Source organism: Esox lucius, chromosome 16, assembly GCF_011004845.1.
Source record: "Esox lucius isolate fEsoLuc1 chromosome 16, fEsoLuc1.pri, whole genome shotgun sequence".
Taxonomy (NCBI): domain Eukaryota; kingdom Metazoa; phylum Chordata; class Actinopteri; order Esociformes; family Esocidae; genus Esox; species Esox lucius.
The window spans coordinates 21,623,684-21,644,877 of NC_047584.1; the positions used below are offsets into that span (position 1 = coordinate 21,623,684).

General features: G+C 43.5%; 1 protein-coding gene across 1 annotated transcript in view; it reads right to left on the reverse strand.

The window, feature by feature from the left end:
* Nucleotides 1–1,026: 1,026 nt before the first annotated feature.
* The window catches only part of cps1 (carbamoyl-phosphate synthase 1, mitochondrial), a 57,363-nt gene continuing 37,195 nt past the window's right edge, over nt 1,027–21,194 (reverse strand). The window contains exons 32-37 of the mRNA XM_013138000.3: nt 12,733–12,807; nt 12,443–12,541; nt 7,276–7,335; nt 6,965–7,077; nt 6,376–6,505; nt 1,027–2,628 (exon numbers count right to left, since the gene is read on the reverse strand). Of these exons, the coding sequence (XP_012993454.2) occupies nt 2,506–2,628; nt 6,376–6,505; nt 6,965–7,077; nt 7,276–7,335; nt 12,443–12,541; nt 12,733–12,807 (600 nt within the window). The 3' untranslated portion in view covers nt 1,027–2,505. The remainder of the gene's footprint in view (nt 2,629–6,375; nt 6,506–6,964; nt 7,078–7,275; nt 7,336–12,442; nt 12,542–12,732; nt 12,808–21,194) is intronic.

A 21,194-nucleotide genomic window follows, 5' to 3' on the forward strand; every position in this document is an offset into this window, starting at 1 on the left:
TAGTGAATTAGGGGGATATTTTATATGGATCTGCGTAAGTAGGCCTAAGACTTCACAAAACAATCCACAAAAGGCTGTATGGATAGCATAAATGAGCTTTCAGCAATGGCTCTCATTTCCACTATTGTAGCTTGGCAAAAAAAAGCAGTTCAAATGAGTTCTTTAGATTAGTGAAGAATATAACTTCAGCAAATGTGTTACTCTTGAAATTAAGTATTCATGCCATAACAATGGGACTGAATACATATTGAATCAAAACATTTGTAATTTTCCATGGTGACATTATAGGATAGTGAGCATTAATTAGTGACACTAAATCTTAATTTCAATGATATGCTGACTAAAATCATCATGAATCCAGCTAAGAATTAGGCTAGTTCTTTTTTTTTTTTTACTTTTTTGTACTCCTACAATATTATTATTTTCAAATAATCTTATTTTGGTCTTAGTTGTATCCGATTCTAGTTACCTGACCCTTACATAGAGAATGCTGTTTGGGACACAACCAAGAACACCTCTGGTATGTATACAACTCTTGAGAATTCACTTTGAAAGCAGGCTGTAACACAACAATGTGGAGAAGGTAGTGGTGTTGAATCCTTTCTGAACTTCCTGTGACTGTCGCCAGCGTGGCTCCAAATAGGTTCCCCTTTCCCTCTTCCTTCTACTGTGTAGCCTTGCCCTTCGCATCTCCCACACCATCCCTTGTCAATGGATAATTAATTGGCTCAACATGGAAAAAACATGGGGGAAAAATAAATAAAATGTATACAATTACCAGAGTGCTACAATGTCTGATTTTCTATAGACAGCCGAGTCAAAGTAAAAATACATGTTAGAAAGAACCGGGCCGTGCACAGACCATTCCAGAGGCATGTGCTAAAACTGGAGAAAATGGCAGAGTTCAAATGGCCGGACATGTCAACCAAAAAAAGGCACTATGTAGCAAAGGGGACACATGCAAAGGTTGAGCTTTACTTGTGCACGTGCCTGAGAAAGAAATAGACATCCACTAAAACATGGGGAATACAATTTTTATTTGATTGGTATGTACATAGAATGCAGAAAGGGAAAGCGGTTTGAGCTTACATGATTTCAAAATATGGAAAAGCAAATAAAATACAACTAATCAGCTGTTAGAACTGGTAATAACTAAACCTTTCAGTAAGGTTGACTGGCAACTTTAAAAGACATTTTGAAGAATTAGTCTCTTGATATTTGCCTCATAAGGCTTACTAAGTTAGAAATTGGGATTTCCAAATGTATTCCCCTTCAACATCATTATTTGAACTAAATCCTAACCCTAATCTATAACCTAACCAAAATTGTATTTACTCTAAATCTAACACTAAAGCTAAACTCCTGTTTGGGTCCATAGAACCATCTAGAGTCCATATTCAAAAAGCACAAGTGAACTGGACTGCAGTGTGGGTATGATATTGGTTAGCCAAACTAGTAGCGGTTCTCCAGTCACTTCCAGTATCATTCATTACTACACTTGTAAAACACATCATGCTGACTAACAGCTGAAAGCAGCAGATCGCTGTGGAGTATAAATACACACAAACGTTGGTCATTCAACATGTAGATTCATTGTAATGGAATAAAATGCCTAGACGGAGACAAAAGGAGGCCACCTGCTGCTTTTACCAGGTCAGTGTCACATTTTCTAGGCAGAATCATTTTGAAGGCTTCAGAACTGGCAAACAGTTTCAAAGTTTTTTCAGTGTTTTCAGTAAAAAGGGACCTTATATCAATATACAGTAAGAGAAACGACAACCATGCTAACAGAAAGAAACATTTCTGAAGTGCCCTTGGATGTGATTTTGTGAGATCACAAACCAACACTATTTCCTAGAGGTGAAATGTTGAGCCTTTAAAACATGTCTATAAAGTGTGCCGTAATACAGTAATTATAAGCTAAATTTACAGCAGTGGTTTTCCCCAATAAATATGTTTTGGTTCATTAACTTTCTTTTTTACAGTACCCGCCACATTAAAGAATCAAAGAAGAAACAAAGAAGGGCTCTTTCTCGGTATGGTCTCAATCTGGTTTGCCTCGAATGTTTAAGGTAAACAATGATAATTTGACTAAAATCATCAGGAATCCAGTTAAGGCTAGTTTTTTAGAATTAGGCTAGTTTATTTTTGGAATTCTTTAATCCATGTACTCCTACAAATAAAATAATGAATATTAGTGACTGTGTGTCAGTGTATTCAGGGTAGAAAAATATAATTTTCCAATAATCTCATTTTGGGCTTAGTTGTATCTGAATCTAGGTGCCTGACCCTTACCGTGGGAATGTTTTTTGGGACACAACCAAGAATAACTCTTTTGTATAAAACTCTTTAGGGCATAACGCAGGACACCTTTTTGCAGATTTCTGGGCTCTGACGATGAGGGGAAAGAGGGTAAAAGGAGTAGAGAAGGGATGAGGTGAAAGAGGAAGAGAGGAGAATGGATGGGCAAGGGCGGGAGAGATGAGGAGAGGTGAGGGGTCAGCTCTAGACAAGCAGTCCAGCTGCAGCAGCCTTAATGCGGTCAGCATCTCTCTGGCGGTAATGGAACAAGCTGGTTGTGTCCAGCTCACTAGCGTACTTTATGGCCTCAGCAAACAGTTTGACCACCTGACAGGAAAAGTGCAGGGTTGGGATGAATTTCAATTCATTAAATTCATGAAAAACATTTCACTTATTTTAGCCAATAGCTTTGTTGTGTTCTCAAGTTCATAACAGACACATTCAGGAAAAAAATGTCTAGATATCTAGCTCTGACTGCTCCCATTACCTGTTGTCATTTCCTACAACTCCCAAGGTGACCCTTTCTCTAAGTAGAGAGGGTGGTGTCATGACTAAGGGATACAGCTTATGATGATGGCTACTGCTAGCTCACTAATACTGGAAAAAAACAGCCTCGCTCAAGCAATTGTAAAACAATGTTTACTTTATCCCATCAAACTTGGCGTCAGGTTCATGAAGATAAGCCAGTGTTGAACTGTAACTTGTAGTCAAGACATAGCTAACATTTTCAAACTTTCTTCTGAAACTCGTCAGTCTATTCTTGTTCTGAAAAATAAAGGCTATTCCATGGGAAAAACTGCCAAGAACCTGAAGATCTCGTACAACGTTGTGTACTACTCCCTTTACAGAACAGTGCTAACAGGCTCTAGCCAAAATAGAAAGTAGGAGGCCAATGCACAGCTGAGTAAGTGGAGAAATACACTGCTCAAAGAAATAAAGGGAACACATAATCATCACAGTATAACACCAAGTCAATTAAACTTCAGGGATATCAATCTGTCCATTTAGGAAGAATAAGCGATTGTGAATCAATGTGACCTGTTTTGGTGAAAATGAAAGTGACAACAGGTGCACCAGAGAGACAACAGCAAGACAACCCACAAAAAGGAAATGGTTTTGGGGGTGCTGGCAGACAATTGCTCTCTCCTTATCCTTCCTAACTGATTCTTCTCTAGATTAGCTAGGATCTTTGGCACTACTGGTAGCATGAGGCCGTACCTGCAGCCCATTCAGGTTGCACAGGTAGTCCAGCTACTTCAGGATGGCACATCCATACGTGCCGTAGCAAGAAGGTTTGCTGTGTCTCCCAGTACAGTATCAAGAGTATGGAGGAGATACCAGGAGAGCTGGACAGGGTCGTAGAAGGGCATCAAACCAGAAGCAGGACCAGTATCTGCTCCTTTGTGTAAGGAGGAACAGGAGGAGAACTGCCAGAGTCCTACAAAATAACCTTCAGCAGGCAACTGGTGAGCATGTTTCAGACCAAACTGTCAGAAACAGACTCCATGAGGGTGGCATGTCATCCACTAGAGGATGTTGGGCGTGGCCCGACATCCTCTAGTGGGACCTGTGCTCACAGCCCAGCACCGTGCAGCTTGATTGGCATTCACCAGAAAACACCATAATTGGCAGGACTGCCAGTGGTGCCCCATTCTCTTCACAAATGAGAGCAGGTTCACACTGAGCACGTGGCAGGCATGAACTCTGGAGACGCCATGGTGAATGTAATGCCGCCTGTAACATCATCCAGCATGACCGGTTTGGCGGTGGGTCAGTGATGGTCTGGGAAGGCATATCCTTGGAGGGTCGCTCAGACCTCCACGGGGCTAGCCAACGGTACCCTGACTGCTGTTAGGTACCGGGATGAAATCCTCAAGCCCATTGTCAGATCTTATGCTGGTGCAGTGGGCCCTGGGTTCCTCCTGGTGCAGGACAATGCCTGGCCTCATGTGGCCAGAGTGTATAGGCAGTTCCTAGATGACGAAGGCACTGATGCCACAGACTGGCCCTCACCAGTCACTGGCCCTGGCCCTTCCCCAGACATGAATCCAATTGAGAACCTCTGGGACATTATGTATCATTGCATCCGACGCCACCAAGTAGCACCACAGACTGTCCAGGAGCTCACTGATGCCCTGATCCAGGTTGGGGAGGAGATCCCCCAGTACACCATCCACCATCTCATCAGGACCATGCTCAGACATTGTAGGGAGAGCATATAGGCATGTGGGGGCCATACACACTACCGAGTCACATTATGAGTTGCTGTGATGAAATTCATGCACGTTGGAACAGCCTGTGATTTCAGTTGTTTATTTAGATTTTCGGTGTGAGTTTGAGTCCAGCCCTCAATTGGTTGGTGATTTTGGTTTCCACTGAACGTTGTGTCATTTTGTTTTCAATGTATTACACAATGTACAGTAAAGATATTCAGCGATGCTAACATAATCGCAAAAGGGTTTTCTAATGATCAATTAGCCTTTTAAAATTTTAAACTTGGATTAGCAAACAACGTGCCATTGGAACACAGGAGTGATGGTTCCTGATAATGGGCCTCTGTACACCAATGTAGATATTCCATTGAAAATCTGTTGTTTCCAGCTATAATAGTAATTTACAACATTAACATGCCTACAGTGTATTTCTGATCAGTTTCATGATATTTTATTGGAACATTTATTTTGACAACTAGGACATTTCTAAGTGACCACAAACTTTGAACAGAAGTGTATAAAGTGAGAGACACAATATATTTGTACTCAAATATACATACATATATATATACACAGTATCTCACAAAAGTGAGTACACCCCTCACATTTTTGTAAATATTTGATTATATCTTTTCATGTGACAACACTGAAGAAATGACACTTTGCTACAATGAAAAGTAGCGAATTTACAGCTTGTATAAAAGTGTAAATTTGCTGTCCCCTCAAAATAACACACAGCCATTAATGTGTAAACCGCTGGCAACAAAAGTGAGTACACCCCTAAGTGAAAATGTCCACATTGGGCCCAGAGTGTCAATATTTTGTGTGGCCATCATTATTTTCCAGCACTGCCTTAACCCTCTTGGGCATGGAGTTCACCAGAGCTTCACAGGTTGCCACTGGAGTCCTCTTTCACATGACAACATCACGGAGCTGGTGGATGTTAGAGACCATGCCCTCCTCCACCTTCTGTTTGAGGATGGCCCACAGATGCTCAATAGGGTTTAGGTCTGGGGACATGCTTGGCCAGTCATCTTTACAAGAGGCTTCCTTCTGGGACGACAGCCATGCAGACCAATTTGATGCAATGTACAGTGTATGGTCTGAGCACTGACAGGCTGACCCCCCACCCCTTCAACCTCAGCAGCAATGCTGGCAGCACTCATACGTCTATTTCCCAAAGACAACCTCTGGAAATGATGCTGAGCACGTGCACTCAACTTCTTTGGTTGACTATGGCGAGGCCTGTTCTGAGTGGAACCTGTCCTGTTAAACTGCTGTATGGTCTTGGCAACCGTGCTGCAGCTCAGTTTCAGGGACTTGGCAATCTTCTAATAGCATAGGCCATTTAGCATAGGCCAAGTGTAGAGCAACAATCATTTTTTACAGATCCTCAGAGTGTTCTTTGCCATGTTGAACTTCCAGTGACCAGTATGAGGGAGTGTGAGAGCGATGACACCAAATTTAATACACCTGATCCCCATTCACACCTGAGACCTTGTAACACTAACGAGTCACATGACGCCGGGGAGGGAAAATGGCTAATTGGGCCCAATTTGGACATTTACACTTAGGGGTGTACTCACCTTTGTTGCCAGCGGTACAGATATTAATGGCTGTTTGTTGTGTTATTTTGTTAATTTACACTGTTATACAAGCTGTACACTCACTACTTAACATTGTGGAAAAGTGTCATTTCTTCAGTGTTATCATATGAAAAGATATACTCAAATATTTGCAAAAACACACATATATATATACACATATACACACACATGTATATATATAGCTGTCACTATATTTCTACAATGAAAGAAAAACCCTTGAACTATTGACGGTGCTGTTTGTGTGTCCTGTGTACCTGATAGTTGGTGATGAGGGGAACACCGTGGTCCACAGCCATCCTGCGGATCAGGAAGTTGTCCCGGAGGAACTTACTGTTGTTGTTGGGAAGGTTCACCACCAGGTCAATGTGACCCTCATTGATCAGCCTACACACACACACACAACACACACGAGTAAATAGAACACAAAAATGAGAGGAGGATGTGAGGGGAGAGAAGTGGAGGACGTGAGTGTAGAAGAGGAGAACCACATCAGAGATTTGTATAATAATAATAAAAATTTCTGGAGTGCTAGCATGTCTGAAGCTAACTATGCATCTGTAGCCCGTTTGCCAGTTCTGCATCAGGATCAAATGCTGGACTGAACAAGGATGGGCCTCAGCACCAGCAAACACACAACAACGAAGGTGACACAAAGTGCTCCGTCGACAATCACACACACACACACGTCCCGCGCAACAGGCGGGCCGGCTGACCCCCCCACCCTGTGATCCTCTCTTGTAATAAACTTTACTACGGAGCTAAAACACACAGTTGCCCTTTATTCTTCTCATTTGTTCCTTCATCACCCTTTTCTTTTTCACCCTCCCTCTCTAACCCTCACACCTGATAATACTGGGCAGATTGGCATCTCCTCCATCGTGGCTGGGCCATGCTACAGGGGTGGCGGGGACATCGTTGGCAGAGAGCCAGGCAGAGGTGGCCTCTGTGGCAAAGAGCTGGAAACGAGGCCGAACAGACACAGACAGAGAGAGAGAGAGAGAAAAGCAAATGTTAGGGTATGATGTCTCTTCAGTTCTTCTGCGTCGTGTTGCTTGGGGCTTTGACTATCAGGCCAAACAGCCTTCTAACTATAAGAAATCGTGACTGAACTTCCACTAAAAAAAGAAAAAAAAGAAAGAGAGAGAGAGAATTACCTTAAAGCCTTCTTCATTTAGCTGGTGTGCTGTAGCCAGGAAGTTGGGCCGGAACGAATGCTATGGGAGAAAAAAATAAAAAATGAAATTACAATTCCAAACCAGTGAGAGATGAGATGTCTGACCCAAATGAGCCCCTGCAATAAACAAAATGCTTCTTGATTATCATAGATTAACATTCTCCAATAAACAAATGACTGGCATGAGCAGATGGGTTGGTTTGGCATCACATTTTTGCTACCAATCCCTATCCATGTTCTCCAACCCATACCCCACCACATGGGCATGGGCAGACCAGGTGCTTGGTCACCTCCTCTAGTCCCTGTTCACCCACAACTGCTGACAACACCTTTTGGTGGACCAGATCACTGCTTACAATGAGCCAATAGAGGTCAGAAACAAGGGAGTGTGGTTTTAATGAAAACAGCCTCTTCAGCAACATCAAGACAAAAGGAGCTGAACTACAGTGAAGGTAATGGCCGGGAATGCAAATCGACTGGACTTAAGTGGAGCAGGTAAAGAGCTTTAAGTTCCTTGGTGACTACATCAGGGACAAACCAACGTGGACCACACACCCAGGCATTTGGGGGGGGGGAAGCCTGTCAGAGCCTCTTATCCCTTGAGAGGCTGAAATGATCTGGCATTGGCCCTCACGTCCTCAATAATTTCTAAAGCTGCATCACCGAGAGCATCCAGACAGCCGGCATCAACACTTGGTTTGGCAAAGGCACTGGCCTCAATTGCAAGGCGCTTCAGAGGGTGTTGGGAATGGAAGAGTTCAACCCCGGGCCAAGCCTCCAGTCATCCAAGACTTCTTCACCAGGCAGTGTCAGAGGTTAGCCCATGACCCAAACCACCCACGTCATAGGTTAGACTGTTACTAGCCCTTTAGGACTGACTATAGTATATGCACACATCTCAATGTTAGGGCAACACCGTATGCTAACAAAGCATGAGACACATATTTAGCACAATTTATGGGTCTTGAATAGGGCAGTAGAAATGATAGATCAGGCATGTTGGCCATCTGGGATAAGGAAATCAGCAATAAGTAAACAACAACATGAACACACTAATTTGATGGGCAAGCAATGCACATAACGCTACCAGTGGATGTCGTATAATAACGTGAGCATCTCAGCTTCATAACTGCTTCCTGCTCTTTTTCCTAAAAACATTTAGCAACACCACTTTTGTGCATCCATTTTAACATGCTGCCATCTTCAATCTTTCTTACTCCAGTGAGTGATGCTCACCCTTCCTGGCCTTGACATTGATCACGAGATGAAAGCCTGCCAGATGGCGCCAACACGAAGAAAGTTAACTTTGAACTCTGGGTAGACATGTTAATATAAAAGGTGGCTCATCATCATTAGTCCTCTTCTGTACAGATGCAGGTGCATTGATATCAACACGCCAGGTTGATATCAATGCACTGACAAAAAGATGGATGTCACCAAATCATGTGCTGGTGCAATCAGCTGAAAAAGTTAGCCTGGAACCCCGAAGGAACATTTCTTTGTATTTCTCCTCTGCCCAGTGAGACGTAGCCAGATCAACCGTAGAGTTGTGTGGTCACACCGTGTTAACCAGGACCAAGTAATCAGGTTTTTAAAGGCGTGTCAGATTCACACCCATGTCGCTGATCATTAGGAGGGCAAAGTAAATGAGAAACAGCCTCGGTCTCTAATGCTGATTTCACACTACCTTCCACTGCGTCTCTAGGACCTGCAGACACAAACAGACCCCCACACATACACATTCATGCAGGTGTACAAACACACACACACACACACACACACCCCCACACATGCACATTCATGCAGGTGTACAAACACACACACACACACACACACACACACATACATACACATTCATGCAGGTGTACAAACACACACACACCCACACACATACATAGAGCGATTCTGAATTCACACCAGCAATCATCCCAACCTGCAACCTGACTGGAGAAGAGAACAGCAGTAATATCGGGAACAATGACCTTTAGACCATATTACTATTACAGATCCACTCCAACAAATTAAATATTAGCTTTTGGAACTGAATTAAAATTATTATTATAAGCTAGCCAGAACCAACCAAGCAGACAAAGTAATAAAGACATGCTAACATTTTAGAAACTTCCCGGTTCAGCTCATAATATAATTTAAATTTGAGATACATTAAATAAACACAGTTCCTCCCTCTCTCGTCTATCCACGGTATCTCCTCTGTCAGGCCTTTTTCCTCTTCAACTCCCACTAGTCCCATAATGTTGAAGCAGGACGATGGGAAGTGACAGAACAGGCAGGTTCCCAGATCAGGTATTTTCTAGATGTTTGAGCAGCACCAAGACCTCCAGGGTGGTACTGGACCTTCATAATGCTAAACATATTCTCCAATCAGGACCGCACTGACATGTGGAACTGGACGCCATGATGAGAAATAATCTTTGTCAGCTCTCATCTGGCCCTCAAAGGACTCCCATACCGACAGCTTAGTCTGGGGCAAAGTCTCAGCGGAGCGAGGGGGGGCCGAGAGGAAGACCGGGAAAATGAAAGAAGGATGGGTGAATGAGTGAGGGGGAAGGTAAAGAAAACACAGAAGTGGGAGATGGGGAAGAAGAAAAGAGGACAGAGGAAACAGGAGCAGCGAACAGAGAGAGGTGGGAGAGAGAGGAAGGAGGACGACGGGATGAGACAGGGAAGACGAGGAGATACAGAGCTCTTTCATCCACATCTCTCTATGCATTTGAAAAGCATAGACACAAAGGGAAGACCTCAGACATACTGTAAGTCCTTCCTCTCTCAACACATTCCCTATCTGTATACACACACACTTTTAACTTTCCATCAAAAGTGCTGTGACAGCCACGGGAGGCCAGTTCTTGGATCGATGATCATTTATGATATGAATGCATCAGCCTTTTACAGACCCTGCCTTTTCAGCTTAAGTGTAGCTGGCTGGAAGCAGATCTGAGGCACTTGGTGTGTGTGTGTGTGTGTGTGTGTGTGTGTGTGTGTGGAGCACTAACCCATAACCCCACAGACTGGCTCCTTGAGGAGCGCTAGCAACATATTACAAATGTGAACACTACATTAATCTTACTAGCTTCACACAAATAGCTATTTCTGACACACTTGAGGAATAGCTACCGTTTTAAACTGTGTCCCAAATGGCATCCCCTTTTAAATGAAGTGCCCTTCTTCTAACCAGGCTCATAGGATATGGAGAATAGGGTGTCATTTAGGACACCCATCTTTTTAACTGCTTTCGTCTACTCTGTTGTGGTATCTGACATGTACCTGAAAATGGCTCTTTACGGAGCAAAGCACTTTGGAAAGAGATGTGAAGAAAAAAGTATTTTCTGACAATTGTGAGATGGATTGATCTTTGTTTTAAAAGCAAGAGGGCATTTCTGAGACCATTTGGAATATGGAAGTGTCATTGGAATGGGGCTTGTTAACCCGGAGGTCTACATTGTCGAACGCCTCCCACGCACACAGACATATCAGTGCTTCCGTTAGCCAGTTGGCTTTAGGCCAGTGAAATTAACTGAAAGCCAATAAATAAAATTGTAACCGGCCAAATTGTCTAGGGCTGCGTACCACACACTGCGACTTCATGCTTCAGCACCGTTCTTTCAATCCTTCTGTAGACATGTATGTGCCCGCCGCCTGAAAGGGCGAGCGCACAGCTTTTCCACTGAGACGGGGAGACAGAAGAGAACCTGGCTCCCTGTAGAGGAAAAGCTGTGCATTCGCTGAACCACAGCAAACCAGAGACAGAGATACATTTCCTGACAAAATGTCAAAAGTATGAAACGGCGTAATTTCGGTACATTTTAAGCTATTTTAAAAATACTTGAACGATCTCTGATAAGAATAGGTTACCCATCCATTTGGATGAGGACGCAGAGAGCTGTGATATTGGCAGCATACTACCTTACTCTCAGATGCAGAGACAGTGTCTGACAAAGCGTGTCTCATGTCACAGTTATTTTGATTGTATTGTCCATAGCCCCGTGTTCAGTCCATTGATAACCTTCAACTCTGGGGTCAGGTTTCGGACCAGTTTTCATATGACAACTGCTTCTTAAACGAAATAAAAGATTTGGCAAATTATGCCAAAGTAACCCTGGAATAGATCATGAAAATGCTATCAGAAGTACCAGCAAGAGTACTCAGAATTTCTTTTAATGCAAATTAAGTATGAAAAGTGTTTCTGACAGGGGGGCATTTTTTCTGACAACATTCTTTTGTTGCTGTTTATGTTTCATCCAACAGATGTTTCATTGGACAAACTCAGGTAGGTCCTTCCCTCCATCTTTCTCCTCGCCTCTTTTGTGTGTAATGAATACACCCCAGATGTGCTCGTGTGTGCCCCTTCATGGGGGAGGGGCCTACAGCATGTCAGACAACTTGTCATTTCCTGGTCCAGGGTACATGTAACTGTCACTGTTATACTGTGTAACCCTGGAGGTCTGTCAATCAGAAGAATGGGCAACACAGGCTGCATAGGCAAATGAAATTACAACACTGGCTCAGATTTGCTAATAAACCACGGGTACTACCTGTACAATGACTGAAACGGGGGAGAGAAGGACATTTTTATAATGGCTCCAGCACTTTCACATTATCCGCAGCTTTCGATTGAACCTATTGCTCTTTTAATCTCGATGGCACAACAGAATCACGCCAAGGTCTGCTTGACTGCAGAAACAACGCTGGCGTCGTTCACATCTGGCTCCGGTGGAACGAATGTAGATCTCAGGTGTCGACAGCTGCTTGGGCTATCTTTGAACTATCTGTCCATCATCACTGCTGTAGTAATCTACAATAAAACCAACGTTTCTCAGAACTGGATTATTGTGGATGCCCTCAATCTGCTTTATTGACCCGCGCTTTTGATTAGGGCTACAACGTGTGCTTAGGCTCGGGTGGTTATAAAATAACAGCCTGACATGTTGGTTTCGACACATTCGATTTACTCAATAGGCACACAACACAGTGGTAGCGATAACCTATAGGCCTAATGTTTTTATTTCTTTATTTAACATATTTGGCTCACAGCGCAGACTGAACAGAGGTCTTTGTACTGAACCTTTTAATCCCTAACACACACACACACACACACACAGACACACACAGACACACAAGATACACACCTGGATTCCAATGAGGATGCCTTTGGTAGGCAACTTGAAGCCAGTAGAGAGCATAGCCTTGAGGAAGGCGGAGTAGATGTTTGGTCCAAAACAAGCCACCTGCAAAGATGAAAAAAACTGTTATGTGTCTGCTCTAGTGTGTGTGTGTGTACATAATCTGAGGGTACATGTGTAATGGGGGTGTCTATGTGTGTCTCTGTGTGTAATGTACAGTATGTGCATGTGTGACGGCAAACAAGCTCTGCGTGTGTGTGTGTGTGTGTGTTTGGGCATGTGCGTGCATCAACTACCTCTCCTGTGGAAGCCATCTCACAGCGCAGGACAGGGTCTGCATCACGCAGGCGGGGCCAGGAGAACATAGGAGCCTTTCACAGAAAACATACAGGAAGACGGATCAAACTATTTGGACTGTTAATGACTGCACTCCAGGGGCTCAATTCAATCAAACCCGCAAAGCACAACTTATGCAGTAAATCTTTTTCCCAATGCTCAAATTAACTGACAGACCGGTCTTCGTTATGTAAAAACCTAACACTACTATTAGAGGATGTCCTTAACAATTTGTGGGGAAATTATGAACTGACTCAAGATCAGCTTCTACAGGCAACTTAACCCTACATTGGGGCTGGTGGTGGAGACAGAAGGACAGGTAAGGTAATGGAATGTAAGGCGTAAATTGTGTTTCAAATAACCTAAATCAGACATTACTGCAATAGAGCAGGGCAGTGATCTAAATCCATGTATCAGCATCATAATCCATTTTCCTGACCATGCAGGTTTTAATGGTGTGAAACGCTGTGTCTACACAAAGATATTGACAGAAAGTTCCGGGAGGGATCACCTGCGAGTAAAACACTTCCTACTTTGGTTGGAAATTCAATCACACTAATTTGCTACAGTAAACAACAAAGAGGAGATGAAGCATCAGGACTTGTCCTGTTAAGCAAACAGGTTTTGTGACAAGGTTGCCATCTAGAGGTGGGAAATATTCCAAACCCCTGGATTTAGCACGACTGAGATCTGAACACGCGGGTCTCCGGCCTGAGAAAACCAAGGTCTTCACCGGTTAGGCCAGGTCAGAGGGTACCACTGACTGGTAAAGTACTGGAGTCCAGGGTGGGCTGGGAGGGGGCTGGGCTTTTTTCTATTTCAACCCTGTGTTTTTAGAACCCATTACCTAACCTTAACCCTGAAAAGTTGGGGCTACTCAGTCCTTTGTGACGGAATCAATGAGGCAGTGTGAGAGATAGATTGAAAGGACGGACAGAAAGCGTGAGAGGTAAAAGTGAGATCACACTGCAGTACAGGGAAGACCGTTTAATACTTTCTAGTGGTCCTGACAGGCTTGTACCAATGTGAGTTATCAGGAGGGAGGGGGAGGGCTGCACTCTGAACGGATCCTACTGCTCATTTAAGGCAATATTTTGACCACAGATTTATGGACTATGACAATATGGTGCCTTGTTCTAAACAGAACCCCTAACATTGATAACCGAACCTTAAACTGTAAACCTTAATGTAACTGCAGTTCTACGCCCTTTCGTACGTTTTCCCTAAACCAAAGTCCTGAGCTGGAGCAAATGTCCTTAGTGGCCTGCAGAAGGGGGATTTTGGGTGCCCGCATGTACAAACTGACCTGGATAACACACACACACACACACACACACACACACAAGCGCACACACACACACGCACACACACACACGCACACACTCCCCTGGACATTTATCGCACATGATTGTAACTTTTAATTAGCAATATCTCTACTATTGAATGGACCAACAGACAGAAAGACCTGAACACACGTGCGCGCGCGCACGAAAGCACGCACGCAGGCACGCGCGCGCACACACACACACACACACACACACTTGTCTGTTTCTGTGCATGATAGTCCATAGGGGAGGATTCATCCTTGAAGCAGGCCAGCTATCTAATCAGCCCTGAATATGCCACGCTACGCTGTGCGTCTGCATGCTAATGTAGAAAGAGGGGGAATACCGGGGGGAATACCAGGGGGAGCACAGCAGCATTACTCTGATTCATCTGCTTATTGATGCTTCCTTGAGTGAGAGACAGAGGAGGAGAGGGACGGAGACACACAGAGGAGGAGCGAGGGACGAAGACACACAGAGGAGGAGCGAGGGACGGAGAAACACAGAGGAGGAGTGAGGGACGGAGACACACAGAGGAGTGAGGGACGGTGAAACACAGAGGAGGAGCGAGGGACGGAGACACACAGAGGAGGAGTGAGGGACGGAGAAACACAGAGGAGGAGCGAGGGACGGAGACACACAGAGGAGGAGCGAGGGACGGAGACACACAGAGGAGGAGCGAGGGACGGAGAAACACAGAGGAAGAGCGAGGGACGGAGACACACAGAGGAGGAGAGAGGGACGGAGAAACACAGAGGAAGAGCGAGGGACGGAGACACACAGAGGAGGAGAGAGGGACGGAGAGACACAGAAGAGGAGCGAGGGACGCAGGGACAGGAAGGTCTCATGAAGCCCTCTGAGGCTCAGACCGTTTCACTGGTCTGGTCCTATTCCTTCCATTCCCAGACATCAATGGCATCGTATTACAGTGGCCGCGCCCCTTTACTGGAGTAGGTTCTCCAAAATATCTATCAAAGGGGTTTATATTTATCACCAAATTCTTGCGCACATAGAGATTTGGGGATTTGGTACCCATCAAAGCCAACAGGAGTTAGCGAATCGGCGAACAAAACGTATAGTCATGCTTTCTACTGATTAATCAAAACTGTACAATATTTCTGCACACACAAACGAGTGTTACAATCCCACTTTGAAAATGCATTTCATTGATCTTTATGCAGAGGTATAATGGTGATATTTGTCCTAGGCCTAGAGTAGCAGGAATAAACTAGTCATGTTGATTTCAGCATTTCCTGCAATTTCAGGTTTTCCTGGAGGCTTGAAAATGGCTGTGCAGTTTTATCCTCTTTTCAACCGGTCAGAGCTTGAGAGGATCTGCATGGAGGGATGGGAGCAACTCCCCAAATGCAGGTGTGCTTTTGTAACGTCATACCCAAGACCCCAGGATGTCATCACTGCCAGAAGGTTCTTCCACAAAGTGCTGAATAAAGGGGTCTGAACGTAAATTTGATAGTTCTGCTTTTATAACTTTGAAAAAGACACAAAATCCGGTTTGGGCTTATTATGAGGTATGTTGTGTAAATATTAAGAAAATTTTCATTTGAAGCTATTTTAGATTGTGGAACAAGTGGCAATTAATACTTTCCAAACACACTAAGCTGATATGCAGTGTCTTTACAATCCATGAACACAAGATAGTTCATTTAATCTTAATTCCCCTAAAAATAACACGACGATTTAACCACTAGTTTGTGCTCATGCATGATGTGAAGTCTGAATGGAGATACACACAGCTACCCATCAAGTTAAACACAAACATCAACCAGTTAAGCCTAGTTTGTGCACACAGACTTTGAAAAATAAGGCCCCTGGGTTGTCTTGGATATATATACATACATCCGGAACAATGAATAGAGTAGTAAGTCGTTCTCCAGGGTCCCAAATTGTTATTGCAGCGAGGAGTTCTGGCCAAAATTCTAAATCACCAAGCACCATCTGGGATTAGTGTTGGATGAGAGTTGCCTTGAATCGTCACGCTCTAGTGACCCCTTGTGATACGTAAGGCGTGTGCTAGCTTAACTCTGGTTGTAGTCCAGTGAATGTGTTCTTCTACAAACCCCTCGGTGTTGCTGAGAACTTCCTGGTTGAGCGGTGTGATAGGAAACAGAACGGCTTAGTGACAGGACATGTTGAAGGAGACATATAGAAGACACGCCTGGATCCTGAACTATCCCAAGCCTCCTGGGAGTGGTTGAAAAGTGGAAAGTCCATAAGCACAAATTGGACGTGGGGGGAGAGAGAAAACAACCGGGGCAGAAAACAACAACAAAAAAAGTTTGTAATTTCAGCAACACGAAAAATAGAAAATAACACAACAGGGACTTGTTAGGCTGAAGAAAATAGCCAGCTTCTAAGTTCTAACATATTCCAGGAGTTTGGGAGAAGAGAGAGGGGAGGAGAAGGGGAGGAAGACAGGAGGGAGGGAGGAGAAACATAAAACACAGCCTTGCTGGTCTCTCAGGGCGGAGGGAGTTTTGAAGCTGTTGCTTCTCTGTATTAGCAGTGAAGCTGAGAAAGACAGAGGAAGGAAACTCTCTTGGATGGGAGATGAGACAGTGGGAGAAGGATGTGTCATTTATTCATGCATTTCAATATGTTTACTGTTTCTGTCTACAGCTGAGATGGGAGCATATGTTAACAGACACACCGTTTAGTCTGCCTGCCTGACTGCATGTCTCTCTATATGTCTGTCTGTATGTCTGCCTGCCTGACTGCATGTCTCTCTGTATGTCTGCCTGCCTGACTGCATGTCTGTCTGTATGTCTGCCTGCCTGAATGCATGTCTGTCAGTATGTCTGCCTGCCTGACTGCATGTCTCTCTGTATGTCTGTCTGTATGTCTGCCTGCCTGACTGCATGTCTGTCTGTATGTCTGCCTGCCTGACTGCATGTCTCTCTGTATCTCTGTATGTCTGTCTGCCTGACTGCATGTCTCTCTGCATGTCGGTCTGTATGTCTGCCTACCTGACTGCATGTCTCTCTGCATGTCGGTCTGTATGTCTGCCTACCTGACTGCATGTCTGTCTGCATGTCTGCCTGCCTGCCTGCATGTCTGTCTCTCTGTATGTCTGCCTGCCTGACTGCATGTCTCTCTGTATGTCTGCCTGCCTGACTGCATGTCCCTCTGTATGTCTGTCTGTATGTCTGCCTGCCTGACTGCATGTCTGTCTGTATGTCTGTCTGTATGTCTGCCTGCCTGACTGCATGTCTGTCTGTATGTCTGTCTGACTGCATGTCGGTCTGTCTGACTGCATGTCGGTCTGTCTGACTGCATGTCTGTCTGTCTGACTGCATGTCTCTCTGTCTGACTGCATGTCTGTCTGTCTGACTGCATGTCTATCTGAGAAGTAAATGTAGGAAGTTCCAGCCTGGCTCACATGCAGACTACAGGCTAAAGCATTCACTAGTAGTGCTGTTTAATATTCCACTCTACCCCTGCTTGGATATTGAGAAGTTAGCGTGAAGAGAGGAGACAGGGATTATACCTGGCCCATTGCCTCCCTCCATCCCTCTCTCTGCCTCCTCATCACAGCTATTGTGTTGCCGCTTCTTTGTAATTACAACAGGAAATTACTTTGGGAGAAAACAGCGTTCAAGCACCAGCTGGCTGGCTTCATACTCAGACATTCCAATCTACCAGTAACAATTTAGTTACTGAAACAGTTAATGTCACTGCCATAACACTGCCATAACACTGCCATAACGCCTAGCGTCTCAAATGAAACCCTATTTCAAGTCCCTATCCTCCATCCTACTCCATACAATGGACTTCTTTTTGACCAGACCTTATTGTGGGCAGTAAAAGCAATAGGCCGGTGCCATTTGGGGCCAGGCAATTCAGCACTAAACCACATACCCACCAGAAGTCACAGTGACCAAAAAATAGGCTACATATAGCTAATAGTGTATAGTGTCTTAGACCTTTCTACTAAACTAAAACATTACAACAGTGTGATGCAGCTTTCTACTATTATTAAAGCAACACAATAGACTGAAACCTTGTGAGATGTGTTACCCTACTAGTGAATACAAAACCCACCACGCTGAGAGGAAGGGAGATGTTACCCTACTAGTGAATACAAAACCCACCACGCTGAGAGGAAGGGAGATGTTACCCTACTAGTGAATACAAAACCCACAATGCTGAGAAGAAGGGAGTGGTTACCCTACTAGTGAATATAAAACCCACCATGCTGAGAGGGAGAGGTTACCCTACTAGTGAATACAAAACCCATCATGCTGAGAGGAAGGGAGAGGTTACCCTAATAGTGAATACAAAACCCACCATGCTGAGAGGGAGAGGTTACCCTACTAGTGAATACAAAACCCATCATGCTGAGAGGAAGGGAGAGGTTACCCTAATAGTGAATATAAAACCCACCATGCTGAGAGGAAGGGAGAGGTTACCCTACTAGTGAATACAAAACCCACCATGCTGAGAGGAAGGGAGAGGTTACCCTACTAGTGAATACAAAACCCACCATGCTGAGAGGGAGAGGTTACCCTAATAGTGAATACAAAACCCACCATGCTGAGAGGGAGAGGTTACCCTACTAGTGAATACAAAACCCACCATGCTGAGAGGGAGAGGTTACCCTAATAGTGAATACAAAACCCACCATGCTGAGAGGAAGGGAGAGGTTACCCTACTAGTGAATACAAAACCCACCATGCTGAGAGGGAGAGGTTACCCTACTAGTGAATATAAAACCCATCATGCTGAGAGGGAGAGGTTACCCTACTAGTGAATACAAAACCCACCATGCTGAGAGGGAGAGGTTACCCTACTAGTGAATATAAATCCCATCATGCTGAGAGGGAGAGGTTACCCTACTAGTGAATATAAATCCCATCATGCTGAGAGGAAGGGAGAGGTCAGGGGACATCAGGCAGTGGTACTGAGAGGACATCAGTCTGGATTAAATAAAGATTCATGGGGAACACAGAAAATCTAGAGGTTCACATACATTAAAGCAACACTGTGTTCAAAAGGTTTGGGTGATTATTAGGGTTGTAACTATTCATTGAGTACCCGGAACAATTTGATTACAAAATATCTGTGATTAAAATGTACTGCCTCAAGGCTTAGTTCTATACATCATTGCACTGAAGCCAGGAACATTGAGGACAGTCCTGGTGGACTTGGAGAAAAATGCCAAAACTGTTTAGTTTGGAAGCATTTCATGCTACAATCACTAACTCGGATGTCTACCGCAATATGCTTGCATTATACAGTAGCACATCATCAATGCAAAAACAACTGATTGAACATCCATTGTTGGAGGCATTCGAGTCCGTCATGGGCTAGTGAGGTTTCGGTTTACGTTAGACCTGTGAGTTTGCATCCTTTGAGTTCATCAGCCCTGATAATGCAGACTGCAACCAAAAAGGGATGTAATATAACTCACAGGGGTGACCAGCTAAAGTACTAGATAATGTTTCTTTTTTTTATTACAACCCTGTTTCCAAAAGTTGGGACACTACATAAAATGCAAATAAAAACAGACTTCAGTGATGTGCAAATCATTTATCTCTATATTTAATTCAAAATAGTACAATAGACAACATTGCAAATAATAAAACTGAGAAATTGTATTGTTTTTGGAAGAATACATGCCCATTTTTTATTTGATTCCAGCAACACGTTTCAAAAAAGTTGGGACAGAGGCATGTTTACCACTGTGTGGCAACATTCCTTTTAACAATACTCTGTACATTTTTGGAACTGAGGAGACCAGTTTTTGTAGTATTGAAATGAAATATATTTCCTTGGTTGATATAGGATTTCAGTTGCTCAACAGTTCGGGGTCTACTTGGTCATATTTTTCATTTCATAACCCTACCCCTAACCCTAATCCTTCTCAAAAAGAAGGGTTAGGGTTATCAGTCCACTGGACAGTTTTCTACCTCACCTCAGTCCTTAAATGAGCTTGGGCCCAGAGAAGACAGCAGCATCTGGATCTGGATCTTATTTATATATGGTTTCTTCGTTGTAGAGTTTTAACTTGCATTTGTGGATTCAGCGATGTATTGTGTTCACAGATTCTGGTTGTGTTCCTGAGCCCATGCAGTGACAGAATCGTGTCTGTTTTTAATGCAGTGCCGTCTGAGGGCCCGAAGATCACGGCCATTCAATATCTGAATCTTTTAAAGACATTATGTACAGTAGATGATGAGAACCCCAAACTATTTGCAATTCTACATTGAGAAACGTTATTCATAAATTGTTCTATTATTAGCTTGCACAGTCTTTCACAGAGTGGTGAACCCCTCCCCATCTTTACTTCTGAAAGATTCATCCTCGCTAAGATGCTTTTTTTATACCCAATCATGTTACTGACCTGTTGCCAATTAACCTAATTAATTGTGAGACGTTCCACCAGGTTTCTTTTTAGCATTACACAACTTTTCCATTGATTTGTTGCCCCTGTCCCAGCTTTTTTTATAAACATGTTGCTTGCAACAAATTTAAAGGTGACATATATTTTTCAAGAAACAAGAACATTTCTCAGTAACAACATTTGATGTTGTCTTTGAACTATTTTTCCATCTTTGCATTCTGTTTTTCTTCACATTTTACCGAGTGTCCCACTTTTTTGAAAACAGGGTTGTACATGTCACAAATAATGTTGGTGTCAATGTTTAATTGGAAAATAAAGTCTGCAAATACTATATATAAAATAAGTGATAATGTTTTTACAACAACGTGTTTTTACAACAAACTGATATTTTAAATAAAAAACGACATTATTTTGTTTACATAAAAAGCAATATATTTAAAGAAAGGGAACTGATTCCAAACAAATGCAATGTGAACTGAACAGTTATTTATGTAATGATAAGACATTTTTTTCTATAAGAATATAATAAATACAATAAGATTCTAATAACTAAATAAACCACAGTGTCATGGTCATACATAAAGCTAGACAGTGTTTACCTTGGCCAGTAAAGATTCTGCAGATAGTGTTATCATCACAGACCTGTTATCATCACAGACCTGTTATCATCACAGACCTGTTATCATCACAGACCTGTTATCATCACAGACCTGTGCACAATTTCAATGCTAGGGAT